Source organism: Tachyglossus aculeatus, chromosome 3 (assembly GCF_015852505.1).
Source record: "Tachyglossus aculeatus isolate mTacAcu1 chromosome 3, mTacAcu1.pri, whole genome shotgun sequence".
NCBI lineage: Eukaryota > Metazoa > Chordata > Mammalia > Monotremata > Tachyglossidae > Tachyglossus > Tachyglossus aculeatus.
This window is the reverse complement of record NC_052068.1, coordinates 1,345,787-1,358,225: the sequence shown is the minus strand read 5'-3', so window position 1 is coordinate 1,358,225 and position 12,439 is coordinate 1,345,787. Positions and strand designations below refer to the sequence as shown.

The window sequence follows — 12,439 nt, the reverse complement described above, 5'->3', positions numbered from 1 at the left end:
AATCAATCGTATTTATCGAGCGCTTACGGTGTGCGGAGCACTGGGCTAAGCGCTTGGGAAGTCCAATCAATCAATCAATCGTCTTTATTCAGCGCTTACGGTGTGCGGAGCACTGGACTAAGTGCTTGGGAAATCCAATCAATCAATCAATCGTATTGAGCGCTTACGGTGTGCGGAGCACTGGATTAAGCGCTTGGGAAGTCCAATCAATCGTATTTATCGAGCGCTTACGGTGTGCGGAGCACTGGACTAAGCTCTTGGGAAGTCCGATCAAGCAGTCAATCAGTCGTATTTATTGAGCGCTTACGGGGTGCGGAGCACTGGACTAAGCACTTGGGAAGTCCAATCAATCAATCGATTGTATTTATTGAGTGCTTACGGTGTGCGGAGCACTGGACTAAGCGCTTGGGAAGTCCAATCAGTCAATCAATCGTCTTTATTCGGCGCTTACGGTGTGCGGAGCACTGGATTGAGCGCTTGGGAAGATCAATCAATCAATCGTATTTATCGAGCGCTTACGGTGTGCGGAGCACTGGACTAAGCGCTTGGGAAGTCCAATCAATCAATCAGTCAATCAATTGTCTTTATTCAGCGCTTACGGTGTGTGGAGCACTGGATTAAGCGCTTGGGAAGTCCAATCAATCAATCAATCAATCGTATTTATCAAGCGCTTACGGTGTGCGGAGCACTGGACTAAGCGCTTGGGAAGTCCAGTCAATCAATCAATCAATCAATCGTATTTATTGAGTGCTTACAGTGTGCGGTGCACTGGACTAAGCGCTTGGGAAGTCCAATCAATCGTATTTCTTGAGCGCTTACGGTGTGCGGAGCACTGGACTAAGCGCTTGGGAAGTCCAGTCAATCAATCGTATTTATTGAGCGCTTAAGGTGTGTGGAGCACTGGATTAAGCGCTTGGGAAGTCCAATCAATCAAGCGCTTACAGTGTGCGCAGCACTGGACTAAGCGCTTGGAAAGTCCAATCAATCAATCAGTCAATCAATCAATCGTATTTATTGAGCACATACGGTGTGCAGAGCACTGGACTAAGCACTTGGGAAGTCCAATCAATCAATCAGTCGTATTTATTGAGCGCTTACAGTGTGCAGAGCACTGGACTAAGTGCTTGGAAAGTCCAATCAATCAATCATATTTATTGAGCGCTTACAGTGTGCAGAGCACTGGACTAAGCGCTTGGGAAGGCCAATCAATCAATCAATCAATCAATTGTATTTATTGAGCACTTACGGTGTGCAGAGCACTGGACTAAGTGCCTGGGAAGTCCAATCAATCCATCAGTCAGTCGTATTTATTGAGCGCTTATGGTGTGCAGAGCACTGGACTAAGTGCTTGGGAAGTCCAATCAATCTATCAGTCGTATTTATTGAGCACTTACGTAGTGTGGAGCACTGGACTAAGCGCTTGGGAAGTCCAATCAATCAATCAGTCATATTTATTGAGCGCTTACGGTGTGTGGAGCACTGGATTAAGCGCTTGGGAAGTCCAATCAATCATCAGTCGTATTTATTGAGCGCTTACGGTGTGCAGAGCACTGGACTAAGCGCCTGGGAAGTCCAAGTTGGCAACATCTAGAGACGGTCCCTCCCCAACAGCGGGCTCGCAGCCTAGAAGGGGGAGACAGACAACAAAGCAACACATATTAACAAAATAAAATAAATAGAATAGTAAATATGCCCAAGTAAAATAGAGTAATCAATCTGTCCAAACATATTCATTCATTCAGTCATTCAGTTGTATTTATTGAGCGCTTACTGTGTGCAGAGCACTGGACTAAGCGCTTGGGAAGTCCAAGTTGGCAACATATAGGGACGATCCCGACCCAACAGCGGGCTCACGGTCTAGAAGGGGGAGACAGACAACAAAACAACACCTATTAACAAAATAAAATAAATAGAATAGTAAATATATCCAAGTAAAATAGAGTAATAAATCTGTCCAAACATATTCATTCATTCAATCGTATTTATTGAGTGTTAACTGTGTGCCGAGCACTGTACTAAGCGCTTGGGAAGTCCAAGTTGGCAACATCTAGAAACGGTCCCTACCCAACAGCGGGCTCACAGTCTAGAAGGGGGAGACAGACAACAAAACAACACCTATTAACAAAATAAAATAAATAGAATAGTAAATATATCCAAGTAAAATAGAGTAATAAATCTGTCCAAACATATTCATTCATTCAATCGTATTTATTGAATGTTTACTGTGTGCCGAGCACTGTACTAAGCGCTTGGGAAGTCCAAGTTGGCAACATCTAGAAACGGTCCCTACCCAACAGCGGGCTCACAGTCTAGAAGGGGGAGACAGACAACAAAACACCACATATTAACAAAATAAAATAAATAGAATAGTAAATATATCCAAGTAAAATAGAGTAATAAATCTGTCCAAACATATTCATTCATTCATTCAATCGTATTTATTGAGCGCGTACCGTGTGCAGAGCACCATACTAAGCGCTTGGGAAGTCCAAGTTGGCAACAGAGAGAGACGGTCCCTACCCAACAGCGGGCTCACGGTCTCGAAGGGGGAGACAGAGAACAAAACCAAACATATTAACAAAATAAAATAAATAGAATAGGTAGGTACAAGTAAAATAAATAGAGTAATAAATCCATACAAACATATATACGTATATTCAGGTGCTGTGGGGAAGGGAAGGAGTTAAGGCGGGGGGGATGGAGACGGGGAGGAAGGGGAGAGGAAGGAGGGGGCTCAGTCTGGGACTTGCCAAGAACATAGTCCAGTGCTCTGCACACAGTAAGCGCTCAATAAATATGATTGAATGAATGAATGAATGAATATATAGAGGTGCTGTTGGGAGGGGAAGGAGGTAGGGAGGAGGAGAGGAACAAGGGGGCTCAGTCTGGGAAGGCCTCCTGGAGGAGGTGAGCTCTCAGTAGGGCTTTGAAGGGAAACAGAGTAATAAATATGTACATATATATACATATATGTATATATGTTTGTACATATTTATATATGTATATATAAATATAAATATATATATGTATATGTATATATATATATACAGGAGCTGTGGGGAGGGGAAGGAGGTAAGGCAGGGGGAAGGGGAGGAGGAAGGAGAGGGCTCAGTCTGGAGGAAGAGGTAAGAGAGGAAGGTGGGAATGAGGTACAGGGAGGAGGTGAGCGGAAAATCAAAGGAGCAATCAATCAATCAATCATATTTATTGAGCGCTTACTGTGTGCAGAGCACTGTACTAAGCGCTTGGGAAGTCCAAGTTGGCAACATCTAGAGACGGTCCCTACCCAGCAGCGGGCTCACAGTCTAGAAGGGGGAGACAGACGACAAAACCAAACATCATCATCATCATCAACCGTATTTATTGAGCGCTTACTGTGTGCAGAGCACTGTACTGAGCGCTTGGGAAGTCCAAGTTGGCAACATCTAGAGACGGTCCCTACCCAACAGGGGGCTCCCAGTCTAAAAGGGGGAGACAGAGAACAAAACCAAACATACTAACAAAACAAAATAAATAGAATAGATATGTATGTTATTAACCAAATAAAACAAATAGAATAGATATGTATGTTATTAACCAAATAAAATAAATAGAATAGATATGTACAAGCAAAATAAATAGAGTAATAAATACGTACAAACATATATACATTTATACAGGTGCTGTGGGGAAGGGAAGGAGGTAAGATGGGGGGGATGGAGAGGTACAGCGAGGAGGTGAGCGGAAAAGCCGGAGCTAGGCCGGGGGAGTGTTGCCAACTTGTCCTTCCCAAGCGCTTAGTACAGTGCCCTGCAGGCAGTAAGCGCTCCACAAATACGATTGATGATTGATTAATAAATACGGATGAATGAAGGAGTGGAGGCCCCGGAGGGAGGGGAAGGATCCGGGGGGGCGGGCGGACGGTCCTAACGCGGAGGCCGTCCTTCTCCGTCCGTGCCCGTGTCGTCCGTCCGTCCGTGCCCGTGTCCACCCGTCCGTGCCCACGGGGCCCCCAGACGGCCCGGGACGTGGACGGAGCGGGGAACTACCTGATGCTGACCCACCGGCTGGTGGCCCAGCTGCACCCGACGTCCGGCTACCGCCACGGCCCCGCCGCGCCCGAGTGGGTGGTCTTCCACCAGTTCGGCCTGTCGGACCACAGCTACATCCGCGTCGCCTCGGCCGTCACCCCGGAGCTGTGAGTTCCCCCGTCCCCCCCTCCGGCCAGCGGAGCTGGTGATGATGATAATAATAATGATAATAATAATAATAACAATAATAATAATAATAACCATGGCATTTATCAATCAGTCGTATTTATTGAGCGCTTACTGTGTGCGGAGCAGCTGTGCTGAGCGCTTGGGAAGCCCAAGTTGGCAACATAGAGAGACCCAACAGTGGGCTTACAGTCTAGAAGGGGGCTAGCTAAGCGCTCACTGTGTGGCAAACACTGTTCCGCTCAAAAGGGTCGATACAAACTCATCATTCATTCAGTCGAATTTATTGAGCGCTCACTGTGTGCGGAGCGCTGTGCTGAGCGCTTGGGAAGTCCAAGTCGGCAACATAGAGAGACGGTCCCTACCCAACAGTGGACTCACAGTCTAGAATTTATGAAGTGCTTACTCTGTGCAAATCAATCGTATTTATTGAGCGCTTACTGTGTGCAGAGCACTGTGCTAAGCGCTTGGGAAGCCCAAGTTGGCAACATAGAGAGACCCAACAGTGGGCTCACGGTCTAGAAGGGGGCTAAGTCTAGCTAAGCGCTCACTGTGTGGCAAACACTGTTCCGCTCAAAAGGGTCGATACAAACTCATCATTCATTCAGTCGAATTTATTGAGCGCTTACTGTGTGCGGAGCGCTGTGCTAAGCGCTTGGGAAGTCCAAGTTGGCAACATAGAGAGACGGTCCCTACCCAACAGTGGACTCACAGTCTAGAATTTATGAAGCGCTTACTCTGTGCAAATCAATCGTATTTATTGAGCGCTTACTGTGTGCAGAGCACTGTGCTAAGCACTTGGGAAGCCCAAGTTGGCAACATAGAGAGACCCAACAGTGGGCTCACAGTCTAGAAGGGGGCTAAGTCTAGCTAAGCGCTCACTGTGTGGCAAACACCGTTCCGCTCAAAAGGGTCGATACAAACTCATCGTTCATTCATTCATTCAATCGAATTTATTGAGCGCTTACTCTGTGCGGAGCGCTGTGCTGAGCGCTTGGGAAGTCCAAGTCGGCAACATAGAGAGACGGCCCCTGCCCAACAGCGGGCTCACGGTCTAGAAGGGGGAGACAGACAACAAAACCAAACGTACTGACAAAATAAAATAAGTAGAATAGATAGGTACAAGTAAAATAAGTCTAGCTAAGCGCTCACTGTGTGGCAAACACCGTTCCGCTCAAAAGGGCCGATACAAACTCATCGTTCATTCATTCAATCGAATTTATTGAGCGCTTACTCTGTGCGGAGCGCTGTGCTGAGCGCTTGGGAAGTCCAAGTCGGCAACATAGAGAGACGGTCCCTGCCCAACAGCGGGCTCACAATCCAAGTCTAGCTAAGCGCTCACTGTGTGGCAAACACCGTTCCGCTCAAAAGGGTCGTAACAAACTCATTATTCATTCAGTCGAATTTATTGAGCGCTTACTGTGTGCAGAGCGCTGTGCTAAGCGCTTGGGAAGCCCAAGTTGGCAACACAGAGAGACCCAACAGTGGGCTCACAGTCTAGAAGGGGGCTAAGTCTAGCTAAGCGCTCACTGTGTGGCAAACCCTGTTCCGCTCAAAAGGGTTGATACAAAAACTCATCATTCATTCGGTCAAATTTATTGAGCGCTTACTGTGTGCGGAGCGCTGTGCTAAGCGCTTGGGAAGTCCAAGTTGGCAACATAGAGAGACGGTCCCTGCCCAACAGCGGGCTCACAGTTTAAGTCTAGCTAAGCGCTCACTGTGTGGCAAACACCGTTCCGCTCAAAAGGGTCGATACAAACTCATCATTCATTCAGTCGAATTTATTGAGCGCTTACTGTGTGCGGAGCACTGTGCTAAGCACTTGGGAAGTCCAAGTCGGCAACATAGAGAGACGGTCCCTACCCAACAGCGGGCTCACAGTCTAGAATTTATGAAGCGCTTACTTTGTGCAAATCAATCAATCGTATTTATTGAGCGCTTACTGTGTGCAGAGCACTGTACTAAGCGCTTGGGAAGTCCAAGTCGGCAACATAGAGAGACGGTCCCTACCCATCAGCGGGCTCACAGTCTAGAATTTATGAAGCGCTTATTCTGTGCAAATCAGTCAATCAATCATATTTAATGAGCGCTTACTGTGTGCAGAGCACTGTACTAAGCGCTTGGGAAGTCCAAGTCGGCAACATAGAGAGACGGTCCCTACCCAACGGCGGGCTCACAGTCTAAAAGGGGGAGACAGAGAACAAAACCAAACATACTGACAAAATAAAATAAATAGAATAGATGTGTACAAGTTGGCAACATAGAGAGACGGTCCCTACCCAACAGTGGGCTCACAGTCTAGAATTTATGAAGCGCTTACTCTGTGCAAAGCACCGTTCTAAGCGCTGGGGAGGTGACAAGGTGATCAGGTTGGTCCACAGGGGGCTCACAGTCTTCATCCCCATTTTACAGATGAGGGAACCGAGGCACAGAGAAGTGAAGTGACTCACCCAAAGTCACACAGCTGACAAGTGGCGGAGCCGGGATGTGAACCCATGACCTCTGACTCCAAAGCCCGGGCTCTTTTCCACTGAGCCACGCTGCTTTTCTAATATTATTATTTTTATGATGGCATTTATTAAGCACTTACTATGTGCCAAGCACTGTTCTAAGCGCTGGGGAGCTTACAAGGCGATCAGGTTGTCCCACGGAGAGCTAACGGTCTTCATCCCCATTTTTACAGATGAGGGAACTGAGGCACAGAGAAGTGAAGTGACTCGCCCAAAGTCACAGCTACCAACTTGTACTTCCCAAGCGCTTAGTACAGTGCTCTGCACACAGTAAGCGCTCAATAAATACGATTGATGATGATGATGACAAGTGGCGGAGCTGGGATTTGAACCCATGACCTCTGACTCCAAAGCCCGGGCTCTTTTCCACTGAGCCACGCTGCTTCTCTAATATTATTATTTTTATGATGGCATTTATTAAGCACTTACTATGTGCCAAGCACTGTTCTAAGCGCTGGGGAGCTTACAAGGCGATCAGGTTGGCCCATGGGGAGCTAACGGTCTTCATCCCCATTTTTACAGATGAGGGAACTGAGGCACAGAGAAGTGAAGTGACTCGCCCAAAGTCACAGCTACCAACTTGTACTTCCCAAGCGCTTAGTACAGTGCTCTGCACACAGTAAGCGCTCAATAAATACGATTGATGATGATGATGACAAGTGGCGGAGCTGGGATTTGAACCCATGACCTCTGACTCCAAAGCCCGGGCTCTTTTCCACTGAGCCACGCTGCTTCTCTAATATTATTATTTTTATGATGGCATTTATTAAGCGCTTACTATGTGCCAAGCACTGTTCTAAGCGCTGGGGAGCTTACAAGGCGATCAGGTTGGCCCATGGGGAGCTAACGGTCTTCATCCCCATTTTTACAGATGAGGGAACTGAGGCACAGAGAAGTGAAGTGACTCGCCCAAAGTCACACAGCTACCAACCTGTACTTCCCAAGCGCTTAGTCCAGTGCTCTGCACACAGTAAGCGCTCAATAAATACGATTGATGATGATGATGATGATGACAAGTGGCGGAGCTGGGATTTGAACCCATGACCTCTGACTCCAAAGCCCGGGCTCTTTTCCACTGAGCCACGCTGCTTCTCTACTATTATTATTATCATTAGAATAATGATAATAATAACAATCTATCCCCAACCCCGTCTCCCCTCCGGCCAGGGAAGCTGGCAATGATAATAATAACAACAATAATAATAATCCGTCCCCAACCCCATCTCCCCTCCAGCCAGGGAGGCTGGCGATGATGCTAATAATAATAATAATAATAATGATAATAATAATCCATCCCCAACCCCATCTCCCCTCCAGCCAGGGAGGCTGGTGATGGTAATAATGATAATAATAATACGTCCCCAATCCCGTCTCCCCTCCGGCCAGGGGAGCTGGTGATGATAATAATAACAATCTGTTCCCAATCCCGTCTCCCCTCAGGCCAGGGAAGTTGGCGATGATAATAATAATAATAATAATCCGTCCCCAACCCTGTCTCCCCTCCAGCCAGGGAGGCTGGTGATGATGATAATAATAATAATCATAATCCGTCCCCAACCCCATCTCCCCTCCGGCCAGGGAAGCTGGTGATGATAATAATAATAATAATAATAATCCGTCCCCAACCCCGTCTACCCTCAGGCCAGGGAAGCTGGTGATGATCATAATAATAATAATTATAATAATCCATCCCCAATCCCATCTCCCCTCAGGCCAGGGAGGCTGGTGATAATAATAATTATAATAATGATAATAATAATAATAATCCGTCCCCAACCCCGTCTCCCCTCCGGCCAGGGAAGCTGGCGATGATAATAATAATAATAATAAATAATAATAATAATAATAATACGTCCCCAACCCCATCTCCCCTCCAGCCAGGGAAGCTGGCGATGATGATAATAATAATAATAATAATAATAATAATAATAATAATAATAATAATAATCTGTCCCCAACCCCATCTCCCCTCCAGCCAGGGAAGCTGACGATAATAATAATAATAATAATAATAATAATAATAATAATAATAATAATAATCCATCCCCAACCCCGTCTCCCCTCCGGCCAGGGAAGCTGGCGATAATAATAATAATAATAATAATAATAATAATCCGTCCCCAACCCCATCTCCCCTCCAGCCAGGGAAGCTGGCGATAAAATAATAATAATAATAATAATAATAATAATAATCCATCCCCAACCCCGTCTCCCCTCCGGCCAGGGAAGCTGGCGATGATTCATTCATTCATTCAATCGTATTTATTGAGCGCTTACTGTGTGCAGAGCACTGGACTAAGCACTTGGGAAGTACAAGTTGGCAACATAGAGAGATGGTCCCTACCCAACAGTGGGCTCACAGTCTAGAAGGGGAGACAGAGCACAAAACATATTAACAAAATAAAATAAATAGAATAAATATGTACAAATAAAATAGAGTAATAAATCTGTACAAACATATATACAGGTGCTGTGGGGAGGGGAAGGAGGTAAGGCGGGGGGATGGAGAGAAGCAGCGAGGCTCAGTGGAAAGAGCCCAGGCTTTGGAGTCAGAGGTCATGGGTTCAAATCCCTGCTCTGCCAATTGTCAGCTGTGTGACTTTGGGCAAGTCACTTCACTTCTCTGGGCCTCAGTTCCCTCCTCTGTAAAATGGGGATGAAGACTGTGAGCCCCCCGTGGGACAACCTGATCACCTTGTAACCTCCCCAGCACTTAGAACAGTGCTTTGCACAGAGTAAGCGCTTAATAAATGCCATTATTATTATTATTATTATTATGGAGAGGGGGTGGAAGGGGAGAGGAAGGAGGGGGCTCAGTCTGGGAAGGCCTCCTGGAGGAGGTGAGCGCTCAGTAGGGCCAAGTTGGCAACATCTAGAGATGGTCCCTACCCAACAGCGGGCTCACAGTCTAAAAGGGGGACACAGCTCTGCACACAGTAAATAAGTAGACAGACAAGGGGGAGACAGAGAACGAAACATATTAACAAAATAAAATAAATAGAAGTAATATGTACAAATAAAATAGAGTAATAAATATGTACAAATATATATACTGGGGCTGTGGGGAGGGGAAGGAGGTAAGGCGGGGGGGTGGAGAGGGAGAGGAAGGAGGGGGCTCAGTCTGGGAAGGCCTCCTGGAGGAGGTGAGCTCTCAGTAGGGCCAAGTTGGCAACATCAATCAATCAATCAATCGTATTTATTGAGCGTTTACTGTGTGCAGAGCACTGGACTAAGCGCTTGGGAAGTCCAAGTTGGCAACATCTAGAGACGGTCCCTACCCGACAGTGGGCTCACAGTCTAGAAGGGGGAGACACAACAAAACGTATTAACAAAATAAAACCCGTAAAATAAATATGTACAAATAAAATAGAGTAATAAATATTCATTCAATCATATTTATTGAGCGCTTACTGTGTGCAGAGCACTGGACTAAGCGCTTGGGAAGTACAAGTTGGCAATATATAGAGATGGTCCCTACACAACAGTGGGCTCACAGTCTAGAAGGGGGAGACAAAACAAAACATATTAACAAAATAAAATAAATAGAATAAGTATGTACAAATAAAATAAAGTAATAAATATTCATTCAATCGGATTTACTGAGCGCTTACTGTGTGCAGAGCACTGGACTAAGCGCTTGGGAAGTCCAAATTGGCAATATATAGAGATGGCCCCTACCCAACAGTGGGCTGTCTCGAAGGGGGAGACAACAAAACATATTAACAAAATAAAATATGTAGAATAAATGTACAAATAAAATAAAGTAATAAATATTCATTCGATCGGATTTACTGAGCGCTTACTGTGTGCAGAGCACTGGACTAAGCGCTTGGGAAGTCCAAGTTGGCAACATAGAGAGACGGTCCCTACCCGACAGTGGGCTCACAGTCTAGAAGGGGGAGACAAAGAACAAAACATATTAACAAAATAAAATCCATAGAATAAATATGTACAAATAAAATAGAGTAATAAATATGTACAAATATATATATACAGGTGCTGTGGGGAGGGGAAGGAGGTAAGGCAGGGGGGATGGGGAGGGAGAGGAAGGAGGGGGCTCAGTCTGGGAAGGCCTCCTGGAGGCCTGCACACAGTAGGCGCTCAATAAATACCATTGAATGAATGAATGAATCAATCATCATCATCAATCGTATTTATTGAGCGCTTACTGTGTGCAGAGCACTGTACTAAGCGCTTGGGAAGTACAAATTGGCAACATATAGAGACAGTCCCTACCCAACAGTGGGCTCACAGTCTAAAAGGGGGAGACAGAGAACAAAACCAAACATACTAACAAAATAAAACAAATAGAATAGATAGGTACAAGTCAAATAAACAAATAAATAAATACATCAATCGTATTTATTGAGCGCTTACTGTGTGCAGAGCACTGTCCTAAGCGCTTGGGAAGTCCAAGTTGGCAACATATGGAGACGTCGTATTTATTGAGCGCTTACTGTGTGCAGAGCACTGTACTAAGCGCTTGTTAAGTACAAATTGGCAACATATAGCGACAGTCCCTACCCAACTGTGGGCTCACAGTCTGAAAAGGGGGAGACAGGGAACAAAACCAAACATACTAACAAAATAAAAAGAATAGATAGGTACAAGTAAAATAAACAAATAAATAAATGCATCAATCGTATTTATTGAGCACTTACTGTGTGCAGAGCACTGTCCTAAGCGCTTGGGAAGTCCGAGTTGGCAACATATAGAGACCAGTCGTATTTATTGAGCGCTTACTGTGTGCAGAGCACTGTCCTAAGCGCTTGGGAAGTCCAAGTTGGCAACATATAGAGACCAGTCGTATTTATTGAGCGCTTACTGTGTGCAGAGCACTGTACTAATGAATTAATGAATGAATGAATGAATGAATGAATGAGATGGGGGAGCAGGAGCACGGGGGCCGTCCGGCAGTCGGCTGAGGCGGCCCCCCGCCTCTCTCTCCCCTCTCCCCGGTGCCCGCGGTGCCCCCGCGCCCAGCTTGGTGCAGCTGACGCCGCAGTATTACTTCAGCAACCTGCCGCCCAGCGAGAGCAAGGACCTCCTCCTCCAGGCCGCCGGCCGGCCGGCGGACCCCGCCGAGCCGGACCGGACCCCCGCGGCCCCGGCCGAACCCCGCTGCAGCGTCCAGTGACGCCCGGGCACGTGGCGGCGGCGGCGGGCACCGGCCGCGGGCCGCGGCCTTTCGCGGAAACGGTGACGGACGGGACGGTGGTGGTGGGGAAATGGGTGCGGAAAAACTCCAGACGCGAGCGATAAAGAGGAAATTACGCTGGGCTACCTTGTCATTAAGAAAAAACGCAATAAATCGTCTCTCGATAAAGGGGAAATTACTTTGTACTACCTTGTCATTAAGAAAAAACGCAATAAAGAGTCTCCCGGCTTCGTTTCGGAGGTCCACGCGTGGAGATTTCGTCGCGGATGGTGCCCAACCGGTTGGTCCCTCTCTGGGACGGGAATGAGATGAGCATTGCTCCCGGAGTGGGCGACGGACACCCCCGGCTCAGCGGGCCGCGGCCTTTTGCGGAATTGGTGTTGGACGGGAGAGTGGGGGGGAATGGGTGCGGAAAAACTCCAGACGCGAGCGATAAAGAGGAAATTACTTGTACTACCTTGTCGTTAAGAAAAAACACAATAAATCGTCTCTCGATAAAGGGGAAATTATTTTGTACTACCTTGTCATTAAGAAAAAACGCAATAAGTAGTCTCCCGGCTTCATTTCTGAGGTCC

General features: G+C 46.6%; 1 protein-coding gene across 2 annotated transcripts in view; it reads left to right on the top strand.

The window, feature by feature from the left end:
* The window catches only part of DHX32 (DEAH-box helicase 32 (putative)), an 87,202-nt gene extending 75,104 nt beyond the window's left edge, over nucleotides 1-12,098 (top strand). The window contains exons 9-10 of one of the 2 annotated variants that reach the window (XM_038743831.1): nucleotides 3,996-4,177; nucleotides 11,690-12,098. In XM_038743831.1, coding sequence (XP_038599759.1) covers nucleotides 3,996-4,177; nucleotides 11,690-11,968 — 461 coding nt within the window. In that variant the 3' untranslated portion in view covers nucleotides 11,969-12,098. The remainder of the gene's footprint in view (nucleotides 1-3,995; nucleotides 4,178-11,689) is intronic. The other variant, XM_038743829.1, reaches the window with a different exon arrangement.
* The last annotated feature ends 341 nt before the right edge of the window (nucleotides 12,099-12,439 follow it).